The following is a 16750-nucleotide window of genomic DNA, read 5'->3' as shown; positions in this document are numbered from 1 at the left end:
CAATGCATTAAAATAGAGATAGCAATAGCTTAAAATCATCGGTGATGTGATACACCACCAGTACATAAGTGCAAACTTGAGAGCGAAGCTGTACACCACAACTAGAGAAGCACATCTATATATACAAGTATTAAGTTGGCCAAAACTTAGCAAGAATTGGTAGTGAGTTTGATATCCTCATGTTTCACATATTCCTCCCTTTACCAAAAGTATTTGCTAGAAAAAATACATTGCTTACAATTTCCCTAGTGAGCCATACTTGAGTTTTAAGAACAAAGTTATAACTGGAGGTGCTACACGTGAGTAGCTGATACTTCTTACAAAATAAACTCCAGTTACAATATTTAAAATTGCCCAAATGACTAACCTTGCAAAGTTTCAGGGGGAACTTATGGTATAGTGCATGAATAAAAATTACCCGATAGTAGTGTCAACTGCTGCCATATGGATTTATTTTTAAACGTTGCATTAACAAGTGTTTCTTTATAATTCTCAGTCAAACCCCACCCTATGGACCACTTGGGAATATCAATATACTCTCCTTCCTACAGGCTAAAAGCCACTCGATTGTATAAATTAAAAACCAAAAAATATACTGGTGTTCTTAACAGGATGCAAGATTTTCCTTCCAAATTAAATGTGAATTATGATAAAAGCTTGTTTTGTGTGCCAAACACAATTATCATTGAAAGTACAATACACAATCTAAAAGAGTTCAAAACGATATACTTTATATATACATATATACAGCTCAACTAGGAATGAAGAAACACAAATTTTTGAGCAAATATTTCTTCCATAGCTTCAAGATGGATATGCAAAACTTTTTTCCACTAAGTACTACTATACAAGCTTTACCTTCATATGGACATATTAGCATTTGAACCAACATGGAACATGTCAGCAACTTGCATTACATTCTTACAGTTGCCAATACACTCTTTGCCTTAGAGAGCAGCATCGTGATTCTGATACTGGCCAAATTCTCCTACAATGCCACTCTCTATACAGCCGCACCACCAGAAGCTTGTATAGATATCATTGACTCTCCTAGGGAGAAACTTGGCATGAAGCCTCAATATTACTTATTTTGTGTGAGGGGTATCTCAACCAGAGTAACGTTCAAGACTGCCCAAAGTTTATTCACATACATGATACATGTCATATACATTTAGACAGGTTGTTTCTTATGTACAGTTCTTCCACTACGACTCACTGAACTAGAACTTGGAGCACAAAGGGCACGTGACTGTAATGCAGCTAGTTCTCTTACACGAGCCAATATTGGGGCAGGAATAGGAATTGAAGCATGCTTTCTTTGGGTTCTACCCTGTACACAACAAGACAAAAATTCAACCAAGTTAGCACACAATACAGAATTGACAACTAAATATTGATTAGCAAGTGAAATCAATCTATATTACAGCATTGAATATATTTTAACACGATACTGTCCTGGAATAATACTATCCAATGCTAGATAACTATGCACTGCTAAAATAATTGATATAATCAGTAGGAAGAATTCTCATAGTGACATATCATTATATTAATTGTAAGAGAAACGCATTCCCTGAATCTCCAAAATTAGAAATATCCAAGGCTCCAAGCAATATGTAAAATCTTAAAGACCAATGTCATTTAAACACTCCCATGCAAGAACAGTCTGAATGCAAAACAACATTGATGACAAACAGAAATAGCTACTTTCTTCCTGTCAAATTCATTATGAGAATGATATTATTTGTGAATGTTTAATGTAAAAGAATTACTACAGGTCGTATAATGTACGCCAAGAAGGCTTAAGTAAAATGAAAAGAAATTAGTGTCAAACATGATTGGAAAGATTTCAGTATTTACAGGTACCTGATGGAATATCAGGTGCTACCAAGAAAATATCTGGAAAGAGCACTTCAAATTATTTACACAAAAGAAGTACATACGAAACTAACTTATTGCTACGTTCAAGAACACTGGGACATGAACTAATAGCTAAGAGTAAGGCTCTTTTGTTTGTTAAACCCCAAGCATGCAAGGGGGTAATGAATAGGCTTCTCAATTCATTTGTTAAATTGCCGCCATAACACCTCTCAGTAAGTATAGGCTTGTGTTTCTCTAGAGTGAGGGTTGATAAAGTGAATAGGATTTACATCTAGCAAGAAGGGTTTTCAGGTGTTTACAAGGGGAGGGAAGGGACAGGAAAATCGATAGATCAGGTGTTTTCCTTAGCCATGCCTGAAAATATAGTAATCAATACCAGACAAAGAACTAGATCATTCAGAAGCAGCTAGGTCAGATATTTTAAGCTTTTCTTTACCAACAAATAGAAATAGCCACTTCAGAATGGATTGTACCTCCAATGTGCTATGACAACCAGGATTTGTATATCCCCAAATCACATTATAGATTGATCCCTGAATACCAAGACCACCAACATGGCCTCCTGTTGCCCCCCTGTCTATAAGGGGGGCCTTACAACAAATGGAGAGGAACTACGATGTGTAGGTCCAAGGGTTCAATATGGCAAAGCAACATGGCCCCCTTACCAAATACTGGATCAGCTGTATCCAAATTAAGCATCCAAGCTGACATTCAAACCGTCATCTGAACACTGCAGTGACTCCAGCTACTATAGATTTCACAAAGGAGTAAAGTGTTTGTGACCTCTCATGCTAGGATGGATGAGGGTACAATGGATTCACTGGATTCCAAGATAACCATCTATTCTACACGTGATACAACTGGCTGATACAAGCTACTCCCTTCCATAGATCAAGACTCCATCCTGTGATATTATTTCTGATGCCATGGATATCATAATCCGTGTGTTTTGTACAGTAAAAACACTTGAGAATATTTATACATTTAAAAAAATTGTTTCAACACCTTTGTACTCATTGAGTGATTTCATAAATGTATAATTGTGTATGTAATCAAAGTAATTTGTAATTAGTTATTTATTTTTTAAAATTTTGAAAAGCTTATTTAGAGAAGAGGGCATAGAAAAGCATATGATTCCTTAAACAATCTCCATTATCACTATTTTTACAAATTATTGAATCTCTCCGAGGGGAGTGGCCTTTTTTACAGAGGTGTGCATGCGTTCCACAGTTTTGTCAAAAGTTTAGCTAGCAAACTACAAATCACCAAAATTACATGCTGTTCTAGTTTGAATTATCTAAAAGCCCTAGGAAAATCTCCATTAACGGAGGACAGACCAGGTGGTAGATATTGATTACAAAAACAAGTACAAAAAAAGTGATTACAATTTCATTGCTGCTCTATGCTCCCTGTCAAGTCTTCTAAACTCTACTATATCCATGCATACCTTTCTAACCTCCTAGAATATGTCTATTAGGTTTTCTAGCCCTCTTTTGGAAGGTTTTCTCATGCATTAGAAGCTTCATGTTTGTTCACTTCCCCTGCCATTTTGTTTCACATATCAAAACTACTGCTTTCTTCAATCATATCAGCCACATCAATCTGAAACCACACCCACAATTTAGCAAGCATTCCTTTGTCTTTGATTTGACATAGTGGTGGCTGATTAGCCCTGGCAGTTGCAAATTTTCCACTGGCGTTTAGTACCCAATAACTACCAGTGATTTCAACCGTCATAAAACAGATAGTACTTGAAAATTGCATTTATCATATTTTGGGAAAAAAAACTCTCAACTCCCATTCCAAACATTGTCTAGATCCTTTATAGATCATACCTCCCTTCTTAGCGAGGCTTCCCACAAAAGCTTATTGGGATAGTAAGGGAGAAAACAATACCCCCACCTTCTCCATTGAGTACCATCAGGTTTGCTTGATCATTTGTCCTTTGAGTCCCACTTGCCAAGACACTTACACTCCTTTCCAGTCTCTCATTGCTTCCATTGTAGCACCACAACATCCTCAAGAATAACTTGTTTGTGTTCCAATGAAGATCTTAAGGTACTTAGAATTGATCATTCAATGGAATCTCATGAATAAGGTAGGACATAAAGCATTCTTACCAAATGCCTCCAAGATGGTGAAGGTGCATACCTTAAGAGGTTTGACCTTTGGCTTGTCCTTGTTTGTGTTCCTTGAATTGAGAAAGCCACACATTTTATCCTTCTTTGAGATTGTGTTCCATATGATGCTGATCATGTCTACATTATTAGTGGTTCTTTCACTTTGACTAGGGTTAATCCTATAAATAATTTTGTTTGCTATCGCCACCTCCATATATAATCCTTATTGCTGCTCCTAATGCTCTCAACATTGTCAAGTGGACTAGTAGGCAAATAGCCCAAACACACTTCAAATAGTGAATATTATATACAATTGTATGTGATATATATGGCAAAGATTCTTTTGGAGTTTAGCATCCATTTTCTCCAGCACAGTGTACCAAAATCTGCCTACAAACTGAGCATCCCCATCCAGAACAATGGATCTAGGTAACACATAATATACCCAAATATTACCGATGAACAAATCAACAGTCTCTTCTCCTATTATAGTCATCTTATGTGGGATCAAAACACACCGCTAAATCTATCGACAACAACAGAAGGATAATCGTTCCCATGCTTGCTCATTGGCAACCACACCACAAAATCCATTGAAATGCTTACCCAAGACCTAGTAGATACTTGAAGAGGTGTATACAATTCTTACTTTCTAGCTTTGGATTTGCAAGAACAACACATCCTATATCTTCTAATAAATCTCGTTACTTCTATTTGCAATCTAGGCCATCGTATATACCTTTGCCAACAGACCATCATATTCCCAACAGCAAAATGACCCACAACTTGGGGGGTATGCACCTCCCTTATGAGTAGAATCCAATGTGTCTTTGACACACAATTTGTCCCACCTATAGAGTTGATACGGGCTTTAAATTTGGTGGCTTAGATAACACCTACCACAATGCCTGTACATCCCTACTCAGATTTTTTATCACTAAATGGAATTGTTGCAAAATTCTCATCCACTTGTCTATTGTAACTTGTTTTGAGCTTGCAGATATTGCAATGGCTTCTATTTTGTGTCCACCATGGTCTCTTTTCCAATTAAATAATGCCTCCATCTCTTGATAGCTTGGACTGGGTGCCAAAAGCACAACCACATAAGCCTCTAGAATATTGTGTGCACCATGATAGTCAGCACTTTTGCATTCTCTTCAACAACACTTAATTAAACACACAACTCCCAGCGTCATCACAAACTTCCACACAACACTATGCATTGCTCATCGAGCATTCTCATACATGGCTTTTCTAACTTTCCACAAGACACCTTACGACTTTAGCGAAACTATATTGGGACAACTTAAACCATGCAAGAAAACACCATTTGTCAAGGAGTACAACCAAGAGGGCTATTAGAAGATCAATGGTTCACATTCGATCATTATAACTTCTTGTGTGTAACCATAATGTATTTATTTTCACACAGTTCACATTGAGGATCTTTGATATTGTAAGTCATGGGCAAATCAGACTGAAGTGTCTCCCCCATTTGGTCCCAAGAATTCTCATTCCTCATCATGCATTTGTATCATTGTTTTTCTAAAGTCTTTTGCTTGTGTCCATTTGTGTTTCAACAACTGATTCATTGTTTCCTACACAGTTTGTCTCCCAAACAATTTGGGATTCAAACTCAGTATAGAAGCATTGGTTTTTAATGTATAAATGCATGCACAACATAAGAAGGTTGTTTACTTGGTTTATCTTTTGAGTTACCAAATGCACGTCGAAGCAACAGCCATCAAAAGTGTCTTTAGATGTTCAAAACATGATCATCGATGCTCTAGAAGCAAATCACCAAGAACTCACTGCTCAACTTGGACTGCTTTACTAACCTTAATATATACCATGCATTATTGAAAAATCATCTCACACAAGTAGTTCATGCTTCTCGTGGATTGCCCTAAGACACCTATGTAGGGAAGGAAGCACACATTGTCAACATGCAAAGTTACACAGACATCACAGCAACAACAGTAGCTTGACAATGTACTACAATAGTATTACCAATGACTTTGAAAAGCACAAAGATCTTCCGACTCATTACGCAATTCAACACAAGTTTGATTTGTTCCTAGATTCCCTCTTCCTAATAGCCCTTTCTATTGCACAGCCATTTGGGAGACAAATGACAGCTCAGCATTAAATTCAAGAGCTATTTGACCTTGGGAAAATCAAGCCTAACTTACCTCTATGCAACAATTTGATAGTTCTTATGCCAAAGAAACAGGGCACATGGTGCATGTACATCAACTATAACACTCAATGAGATCATAGTGAGGAATCAATATCCTCTTTCGTGCATTGACAATCTTTATTTGGACAAGTTCCAAAATGCACTTTTTTGTACAAAGATCAACCTCAAATGAAGATATCACCAAGAAGCAACTCATCCCAAAGATGTTGGGAAATTTGCATTCAAAATCAAGGAGGACGTATTGTATGAATCAACAATTATGCCTTTTTGGCTTGACCAACATGCCAGTGGCAGTCATGCACCTAGTGAGCGACATTGTGTGACCCTTTTACCAACTCCTTCATCATTGTCTACTTGGATGACATCCTCATCTTCAACAAGACATGGGAGGAACATGTGGAGCACATCTCACACATCCTTGACACTTTGCACCAACACACTTTGCAAGCCAACTTAGGCAAGTGCTCTTCAGCACAACAAAAATCAAATATATGGGTTACATCATTGATCACATCAACATTCATGTAGACCTAGAGAAAACCAAAGTGACTTGAGATCTAGAGGGTACCATGGTCATGGAGCCATTTATCCCTATGCTTGAAACCATGGTACCCAAAACTCAATCCCCTCATGGTAATCTCCTCAATTACCCTAGTTTAGGTGAGGCCACCAAGTTTCCCCGTACAATTTTGGGTGAACCTAGCCTATCCTCCATTGCCTTTGGATGCAAAAAAATATTCTTCCGAAGCTAAAAGTTTCAAAAGAACAAAACAAGCCACCTGGTAGAAAACGATACAATTAAGCTAGCAATTTATGTTTCAAAGATAGAGAAGGTTTAACTCTTTTGACAATCATGTGAACAAGCTCTCCTTTCCTCTAGTTCAAAGGCTGGAGACTATCCTTTTATAGCTTTAAGGGTTGGTTCATGTGTCTACTGTTGAAAGTCTTCCAAATTCTATTCAAAAGAGTGGATTACTATACAAAAAAAAGAGAAAAATATTTCTCCAATAAGGTTGAATATATGTACCCAATGACCCTCCTATATTAAGAGAGATGGAATGGGGATCTTCTTAGAGGATTTTGTATGTATGTGGATTTGGTTAAATTTACGTAAGGTTTTCAATGTCCAATATGATTAAGTTTGTATTGATACATATAGAGATCTGTCACGACCCTCTAGATTTTGAAAATGTATCCTTAATAAAAGGGAGTGTGCCCTATTCACAATTCATCAATCAATACATATGCACCATCAATCATCATCCCAAATCGTCCCCAAATTTGGATCATGGATCCCTGTCCCCCCATTTCAAACCTCTATGAAACAATGGAAGTACACCTCCATTACACTCAATTATGTGCCTAGTATCCCTCCATCTATGTAACCTTTAAGACTTGATTTCTACCTTGGTTTCCACAATGAAAGGATTTGTAGCAGATTTTACCACTATTTCCTCTTCATCTTTATCCCACTTATGCTCTCAATCACCCTTTCCTTCTTCTCATCATCTCTAATACCAAACTTCTTGGCTACAACTTGCACTAGGACGTAGATGATTGTTCCCAAGTTATTTGGGCGTGTTTATGGGCTGATTGCTCTTGTTGATGGCTTGCACATTGTTGGTGTTCCATCAATTGTTCCATGCAACTCTTTGGTTGAAGCTCTTGCATTTATGTCTTCCATTCTCACTTCTCGGTTCCACCACCATGTTTCAATAATTGCTTTTTTCAATTTGTACTTTAGTTTTTCTCAAATAAAAAATGAGGAGCAGCAGTGGAGGTAGTGAAAATGAAAATGATAGTAGGGCACAAACAAGAGTTGGGGGTTCATCAAGTTGTGGGACTGGTGTGGTTGAAGTGGGAGAGCTATACAACCCATTCAAATGCCCTTCCATCCTACTAAGACCTTATGCAATGAGCTCATCCAAACCCTCTAAACCTCTTTTGCAATTTGTAATAACTTTTGGTAAAGGTAACAAGAAAATTTCAGGAGGGGTTGAGTGTGGTTGTCATTTGTGCAACAATGACTTCAAAAGGAGCTACAGCAAGGTATCTAGACAACTTTTGGATATATTGTAAGACAAGGGGTTAAGATTCGTCTCAGTAACCAAAGTTCAAAAGGCCAAGGTAAATAGATTATTTATGAAGGTCGAAGCAAGTTCTAAGGGTATGCTAGTAGACTCTACACAATCTAACATGTTATCCTAGTTGCTAATGATGAGGCTTCTATAAGGGGAAAGAGGAAGACTAATGAGAGGTCAAGGACAATTGCAAGGATGTTGAATGTGTAATCATTGGTGAGAAATTCTTCAATTGCCATATTTTTTGCCCCATGCCATTCCCTTTCATGTGGCATGTTCTCCCTATTTTGATAAAATGTTGATAAACAATTGGTCCCTAACCATCAGTCCCTCATTTTTCCCCCTAGAGAACATAACCTACCCACTGGCCTCCTTGATAAAAATTATTCTAAGATCGAATCTAGAGAATATGAAGCAAACTTGGTGAAGGGCAAGCTACTCAATTATGATGAGTGGGGTACTGATACTCAACATCGACCATTCGTAAATATCATAGTCATAAGATCAACTACATATGTTGATGCAAACTCTCCTAGTCTTGAAAAAAATTATTAGACATTTGACAACATGCTTGGAAAGATGAAGCAACCAATTCATAACAAAGATCTCGATTTGGGATTAGATAAGAAGCACATCAATCCCACTATGATGTGGAGGTGGAACACTATAAACAACCCACTTCATATGGCAACCTATGCTCAAAATCGCAAATGGTATGCACCAAGGGCTAGGAGAGTGCCTCCTTATGATGATAAAGACATAAAAGAAGGGTACATGAAGACCCTTCAAATAATGTATAGAATTGAAGAGAAAACCTTACTTCAATGCAGTGAATTGCTTTTGTTTATCTGTAGATTTCAACATTCAACAAACTAGAAGAGAAGAGAGGTAGGGATACATTAGCTCAATTCGACTTGATTTTCAATGGTGGGCATAGCATCGCATGGGTGCAATACAGTTGAAGACACTTGCCACTTGCTTCCTTTCACAAGTTGTCATGTCGTTTGCTATAGAGATGTGTTGGTTCACATAGTTTCATTCAATCAATTAGGAGAAATAGGCTTTCCTCTAAATGAGCAGAGATGGTGGTCATGCATAATACCATTCTACTTGAAGATCAACAAACTCAAGTATCAATAGACTCTAGTTGTGTGGTGGGAAGTTGATCCCATCAATTCCATACAGATTGATGAGAGGAAACATAGGAGGGATTGACTGAGGTTCCATTCGATGAGGCAATCCCTAACATAAGAAATGATTCAAATTCAAACTCTGATTTTGATTTATGTAAAGATAAGGCAGAGGCATACCAGCAATAGATCTAGTTGTCTACATTCTGACATTTTGTAGTTGTAGCCTTTCAAACTTTTCATTTTATTGGATATGCACATTTACAATTAATATTGAAAAAATTAGACATTGAAATTCTATTAATTTGTATGTCAAAGCATGTGAATTATCTATTCAGCTCTAATGTTTTGTAATATGGTTATATAATCCTTACCATATGAATAATTGAAATTTCATATATTTTTTTATTTTCCCTACTTTTTTGTTCTTGTGCGCTGTTGTCCCTTAAAAAAGACCTCATATCCAGCAATGTTTCCTTGTGTTTCTTGTTGTCCCCATCTCAAAAACACTATGGAACATAGCCTACAACCCAATGGAATTAATCTTCGGGAAGTAGTATAAGTGGGTGCAACACAAAAGCTACCTGCTACTCACCTCCCCAAAAACTAAGAACAAATAAACACTTGCTTCCAATTCTTCTTACTCTAATGCTCAATCAAGCCTCTCATGCTCAAGACAGTCTCAATTCCATTCAATAGTTTTTTAAAGATGTGGGGGTATTTTCTCAGGTCGAAGGACAAACCTTTTCAAAAAATCAAAGTCCTGCATCTCTCCATTAATTAAAAAACAGCTGAAAACTTGCTTCCAATAGTTCATACTTCATACTGCAAGACTCAAACAAACCTTTAATGCTCAAGACATACCCATAACCCCCTATATAGCTTTCAAAAGGTGTGGAAGTGTTTTCTTAGGCCAAAGGAGAACACTCTTCAAATTCTGAAAGTTGAAAATTTGCCTTTTCAACTCAAATTCTAGACCTACATTTACAGAAATAAATTCACCAAAAGAAGTGCATGTGCATTAACCAAGATCTAGACATGTTTTGTTGTGGTATATGATGAATTCACCATGCTGATTACCCTTTCGCCACCTATGAAAACTGACAAGTTCATCAAATACAAAAATTAAAAGACCGTTCTTTGACTGAATTCAAATTTTCTGATCATCTGATTATTTTCTGGGTTCCATTTTAGTACTCTGGTACATTTCCCCCCATCCATATGGATCAAATACATAGATTTTATCAATCCATAATTTTTCTCACGTAGGACATTGTCCTCTGTATTGCCAACTTAATTTTATTCGATTGAGCTGGTAATCTCATGAGAGAGAATACACATGATGACATGGTACACAAACCAAGATGGCCTTGTCAACTCAATATCACAAACACTGCATAAAATTAGTCCTGATAGTCATTATATGTACAGGGTTTTCATCCCCAACTTAAATATGTTTGAGCTCTTTTCAGCTATCCCAAAGCTACCAATTTAAGATTATTGGCTATGCTTTCTCTGTACTTGGCACTCTGATTTACTTACCCATTGCTCTCTTTCTATGTTTTCACTTAAGAGGTTTTGATTATTTTTTCTCTTTTCAAATTTCCCAGTCTGTATGTCGACCATGAGTTTCTGCATTAACTTCTTACTCCTGCTCAAGGTCCATTTTCAGTTTGCAATCTTCATGCACATTTGTTTACTGGACTTCAGAAATGGTACTTCTAAGTTCGACCCCTTTTATTGTGATTTTCAGCTCAAGATTGTCCATTTTTCCATTTCACCCTCACATCAAATGCTGCTTTTCCAATTCCAACTCCAGAACTCTTTAATGTGCCTATTTGTGTAATAGATGTTTTCCTCTTCACCAGGGTTGGGATTTGTATTGTGCTTGCAGTTATTTTCCTCTTCACCATGACAACTCAAATGAAATAGAGAAATAAATTGAAGCCTAAAATCAGCAATGTTCCTTTCTTCAGATCACCTATCTTGCAGCTATCTTTTTTTAAATTGAAAAGATTGCATTGAGGTGTGCAATAGGGTCATTGTTAATACATAGAGGAAAGCTAGCATACTACTATTATTAATTGTGTATTGGGGCAGTTAACAAATGGAAGCAACAATTAGTGGAGAATGAAACCTTGATCTGCACTGATTACCAAAATCTTCAATAATTGCAAATGCAAAACAAATAGCAGCAAGCAAGGGAAGGATCATCAAGAAACTGATTTTGACGATACTACCAAAGAGCTTAACACACATAGAACAAACTTTGAGTTCCCAAAATTAAGAGAACTAAGCTTAGAAGAGAGGCTCACAACTCCTACGTAGCCCAAATACTGATTTGCAGCACTAAGCGTATTGGCCAAATTTGAAAGTGAATGTATCACAGTCATTAGTGTGTGTGCCTTACATACCATATGCAAACCAAGCAATAAGAAGTTGGAGTTGCACAGAAAACTGCTGGTGCCGAGCCAAACCATGGAAGAGTCTCTCTAAGAATTTGTAGGTGGACTGCCCATTACATGTCAAGCCGTCAATTACTATTTGAATTATGTGAGTTTGTCAGTTTGTAATGTGCATACTAATCTCACGTAATAAGGCAATCTTGGGTCAAGAAGCCCGCCCAAAATTCTAAACTAGGGCATGGAACACTTAGAGCATGGGTGCAAATGACATTTTTAGGTAATACACATGGTATTGCTTAACTTGAAAGAGAGCTGACTCCACAGACAATGGAAGAAGCTAGAACTCATAATGTATCAACAGCTTCACACAGAACAGCAATGAAGTGGCAATACAAACACAATGAACTTGCTTTTTCTGAATTTATATGTATTTTCCATTCGGTGGTTGATGCAGACTGCTTGGGACTCTGAACCATTTATGTCAGAATACAGAGAGGTATCAAGAGTTGCCTTCAATAGAAAATTTTACACCCATATAGGAGCTGGATAGTGGTGTTATGTTGCCGAAAAAGATCAGAAACACAAAGACATCAGTCTGAAAGGACGGCTGTCCAGCAAGGGGAAATGGCAACCCAAATAACAGGTGAGAAGCCAAAAAGTTCACATTTGGTAGGCATGCTCTGAAACAGGCTAGTAATTCTCAAATGCGGGAAGCAGAGATTAACAAGGGGAATTAAAAGTCAATAAGTGCTAAAATAGACAGACTAAACGTTCAAAGGAGTTCACAGACATGACCCAGCTGTCAAAATGTAGGGGAACGCAGTTTTGAAATCCCTACTACTTTGTGATCAAATTCTACCTTGTTTAAGTAACACAATCTCCATATTATTTGTTCCCAAGATGTTTTGGGGAGAGTTTGTTTACCCATTGCCTATTTTTTAGTGATGTCCCAAAGATTGGCAGTGTTGTCAGAAACATACAAGAAGATCTAGCAAGAGGGCACAGAGTTTGGGAAGATCACATGCCAGGAAACTCTCACACCTCAATAATCAATAAGAGCCAAACTGAACATGCTTAAGATATGAAGTAAAACAATTTTGGCAAGCCATCCATAACATCCATTTGCTAGAACCACCTTAAATAAACCTAAACTGCCTGTCTTTACAACATTCTTAGCCAATCCTAGCCTTAATTGAAAATAGGCCACGATAGTTTATTCTTCACTTGACAGCTTTAAGATGCATCTTGAGGTCCAAACTCAGATTCACAGATACTCTGAGAGCTTAACACAAAAATATAGCCAAGCATTACCCACAAATATCATTCCTGACTTCTTTAACTACTTTTCATACATTGCCCTGCACGCCCCCATCAACTATTCTCAATTCAAATCTAGAGACCATTTAAGCACCAAATAATTGCCAAGGTTACCCGGAGACGCGTCCCCAAACCTAAATCCCCCCATCCCCATTGATGGTGGTGAATCTTGAGTGGACAAGATGGCCTAATTCAAGCTCTACTAAAAAAAAATCGGTCAAACAAAAGATCCCTGATAACAATTGGTGGTCCACTATGAGGTAAGACATTGCTGATTTTATAAAAATTAAATATTAGACTGCTGATTTTCATATTAAATTTCTGATTTTAATATTTTGAACATTTTGTTTGCATTTTGATTTTGCAGATATGTTTGCTCTATCATATCACCTATTGTAGATGTCATTAAATATGCTAATACAGACTTTTCTAGTCTTGGAGAGATATATGAGACATTTGACAGTATGCTTGGGAAGACAAAGCAAAAAAGTTTGGCTAAGGATCATATTTTAGGGTTATATGACCAACATATTAAGCCCACTATGTTGCAGAGGCGGAACATAATGAACACCCTGTATCATATGGCAGCCTATGCTCTAAATCCCAAATGACATGCACAAAGGGATGGAAGGGTGTCTCCATGCAAGGACGTAAGGGTTTTAGATGGGTTCACACAGGCCATTGATAAGATGTAGGAGCCTTCCATACTTCATACACATTTCCTTGACTATACAAATCTTCGTGATCATACATTGAGTAAACCACATGCAAGGTTGGATAGAGTTATATAGCAGTCCCGTTTGCCATCCCCAAAATTGGCAAATAAATTACCCATCCTGGAAACCCATCCCGACATTCCCTACCATCCCGAAAACTCGGGGTAACATAGTTTAATTACAGAACCATGCATGCTAGTGACATTTTCTATGGAATTTTACCACATTTTAACACTCAAAGACATCACCGAGGAAGTCAAGGCAAGCAAGCATACAGTTTGCTACTGTTTTGTATGCTTATATATGCAATTGTTATAATATACATATACATGATATTCTACAGGCTTACAGACATTTTAATTGAGGTAATATTGAATAATCTGTCACTAAGAAATTAGCTCCAAAGTAATTAGAGAGACCTGAAAATTTGCAAGGCATAGAGGTGACATCCATATATCACATTTTGTAGGGTGGCCTTTCTTTAAACTGTTAGATTTGTACATTGATGAACTAGATAAGGAAATCTGAGACTCAGTGCAAATAAGTATTGCCTTCAGATAATTATGTGACTATTGCCAGTCGCAACAACCTGACATTTTGTGACACCTATGTGAGGCTTATCCACTTATTCTCATTTCTAATGGTGAAAGATGTAAAGTAACATACACTACCTAATTATGCATTCCACTCATTAAATTGTCCTTGACATTTCCAAATTCAAAAGATGGGGAAGGCAAGGTCAGGTTACACCTAATACAGTACAAAGAGCCCAAGACAAGGTTAGGCTTTGACTAAGCATATTTTTTAACACCAATAATTTACATGTGAGATAAGGAAATTCAGTTCATAGCTCATAACACGTCAGTTCTTTGAATAATGTCTTTGAGAATCCTTATGTCCAAAGTTGCATGGCCACGGATACGGATACAAATACAGATATGGATACGGATATGGCCATTTTTTAAGAACCCCAATATGGATACAACATTAATAAAAAACACACACATATATTTAACACAATTTTCTAAGTTATTAGAGGAGATTTTCCTTACTTCAAAAGCAACATATAGACATAATTACTACATAAATAATTATAAGTTGATTTAACAATTTACAATATGCAAAAATAGACGAGTTGCATTGGAAGATAAACCAAAAAAATGGGTCACTGAAATAGAAAAACATTTCATTTGTCTTTCTCATTTGGTGTAGGTTTTGTTTAAACCAATTTTTTTTTTTAAAATTACATGAATGTAGTTTTTTTTAAATTAAATTTAGGAAGATTTACATCAAATTTTAAAAAATCAAATCACATAGCATCCATCATGGTTCGAAAATCAAGGTTTTTTGGGCACACATGGGTATAGTATCCGACATGTATCCAGGCCGTATCGGATAAGGGAATACACCTGCCCAGGAAGGGATAAAGGAGCATCCGGCTACTATGTCATTGTTATTCTACATTAAACGCAATTACTTAATGTTTCTGGTTAAAGTTCAACCAGAGATATATTCCATGTGATGATCACATGTCACAAACTATGATCCAAGACAGGCACACAAGTTGGAGAAGGCCCATATAATTACCTGTTCCATTGTTTCCGCACGCAACTTGCAAACAGAAGTTTGTTTACTACGAATATGCTCAACATGGCTTTGCATCACACATACAGCATTGTCAGGGTTTAACTTTGGCAAAATTATTGGCACCACTCCTTACAGCTCCCTCTCTATGACATCTGTTGGCAGTTCTTTACCACAATAACATGACATCCAAACATAAAAGAAATGACATTGGCAAAGCTGTGCAGAGATAGACTAAGAAAAAATTATTGTCACTTGACATGAAGACATGTCATGCAAACATTAGCTTCAACAGTTATCTCAACGGACCCAGCAGTCTTCACAATTTCACCACACACAAGCACCAGTATTCTCTCCAATAATTCTTTTTCCCAAAAGAAACTAATTCATATCTTGAAGTATACTAAAGTCAAAGTGTCATGTATAATTTGTAAATTTTTATTGAAGTTTAGTAACATATTAAATTTGTAAACTATTTAAAATATTTATCATATATTATAGCAAATTTTCACTGGACACACTACTACTAACACAAACAACCCTAACTGCACTACAGAAATGCCTTAAGGCAAAAACCTTCATATGGTTGTTCTATAGGGTGATTACAGATTCCCTGGAATAGACTAGAATCAGGGAATACCACTACAAAGCCTGGTTACATTCAGATAAATGAAATTGTATTTTTAGCAAACATACCATTTCAAAAGACTTACGGCATACACAGTACACTCCATAAATGATTTCAAGGTCCATATGACATCCTTATTGACCCCAAAAGAAGGACCACAATCTTATGAATTACATAGAAAAATAATTAAAATAAAAAAACAATCAAACAAAGAGTACAAAACATTATGGTAACCTGCACTTTTTGACTTCATTAATACTTGTGTGACACGTCCATATCAGCATGACCGATTAACTTTTTCTATGACAAACCCAGACTTACTAGCATCTCAAAATTTAGCAAAAGATTTATAATTATTAAATTATATATGAATATATGATATTTCCTCGATCAGCATCTCCCCTTCTCCTGAATGAGATCTTTCCCATGAATCAAAATGTCAAGAAAGGAATTTGCAATTATGAAAATGAGTGAAAAGCCCCTCTCAGTAAGACAAATCAATGCCCTCTAAAAAGGTGCTCTAAATCATAATTAAAACAAAACAAGCTTGAAAAAATTCAACTTCCAAGATTTCCTCAAAAATGAAAACAGGAAGAATATATGAATCAGACGAAAAAACCTTACCTCTTTGTTGGTCTGAAATTGTGCATTGCTAGCTCTTATCAGATTTCGCCACTTATCCTAAAAC

At 36.7% G+C, this 16750-nt stretch overlaps 1 protein-coding gene across 2 annotated transcripts in view; it reads right to left on the bottom strand.

Annotated features, from left to right (window-relative positions):
• Positions 1-706: 706 nt before the first annotated feature.
• LOC131069536 (uncharacterized) overlaps positions 707-16750 on the bottom strand; it is a 43095-nt gene continuing 27051 nt past the window's right edge. For both annotated transcript variants that reach the window (XM_058005023.2, XM_058005024.2), the window contains exons 8-9: positions 16687-16743; positions 707-1330 (exon numbers count right to left, since the gene is read on the bottom strand). In XM_058005023.2, coding sequence (XP_057861006.2) covers positions 1172-1330; positions 16687-16743 — 216 coding nt within the window. In that variant the 3' untranslated portion in view covers positions 707-1171. The remainder of the gene's footprint in view (positions 1331-16686; positions 16744-16750) is intronic.

Source organism: Cryptomeria japonica, chromosome 2 (genome assembly GCF_030272615.1).
Source record: "Cryptomeria japonica chromosome 2, Sugi_1.0, whole genome shotgun sequence".
NCBI lineage: Eukaryota > Viridiplantae > Streptophyta > Pinopsida > Cupressales > Cupressaceae > Cryptomeria > Cryptomeria japonica.
This window is presented reverse-complemented; position numbering and strand designations above follow the sequence as displayed.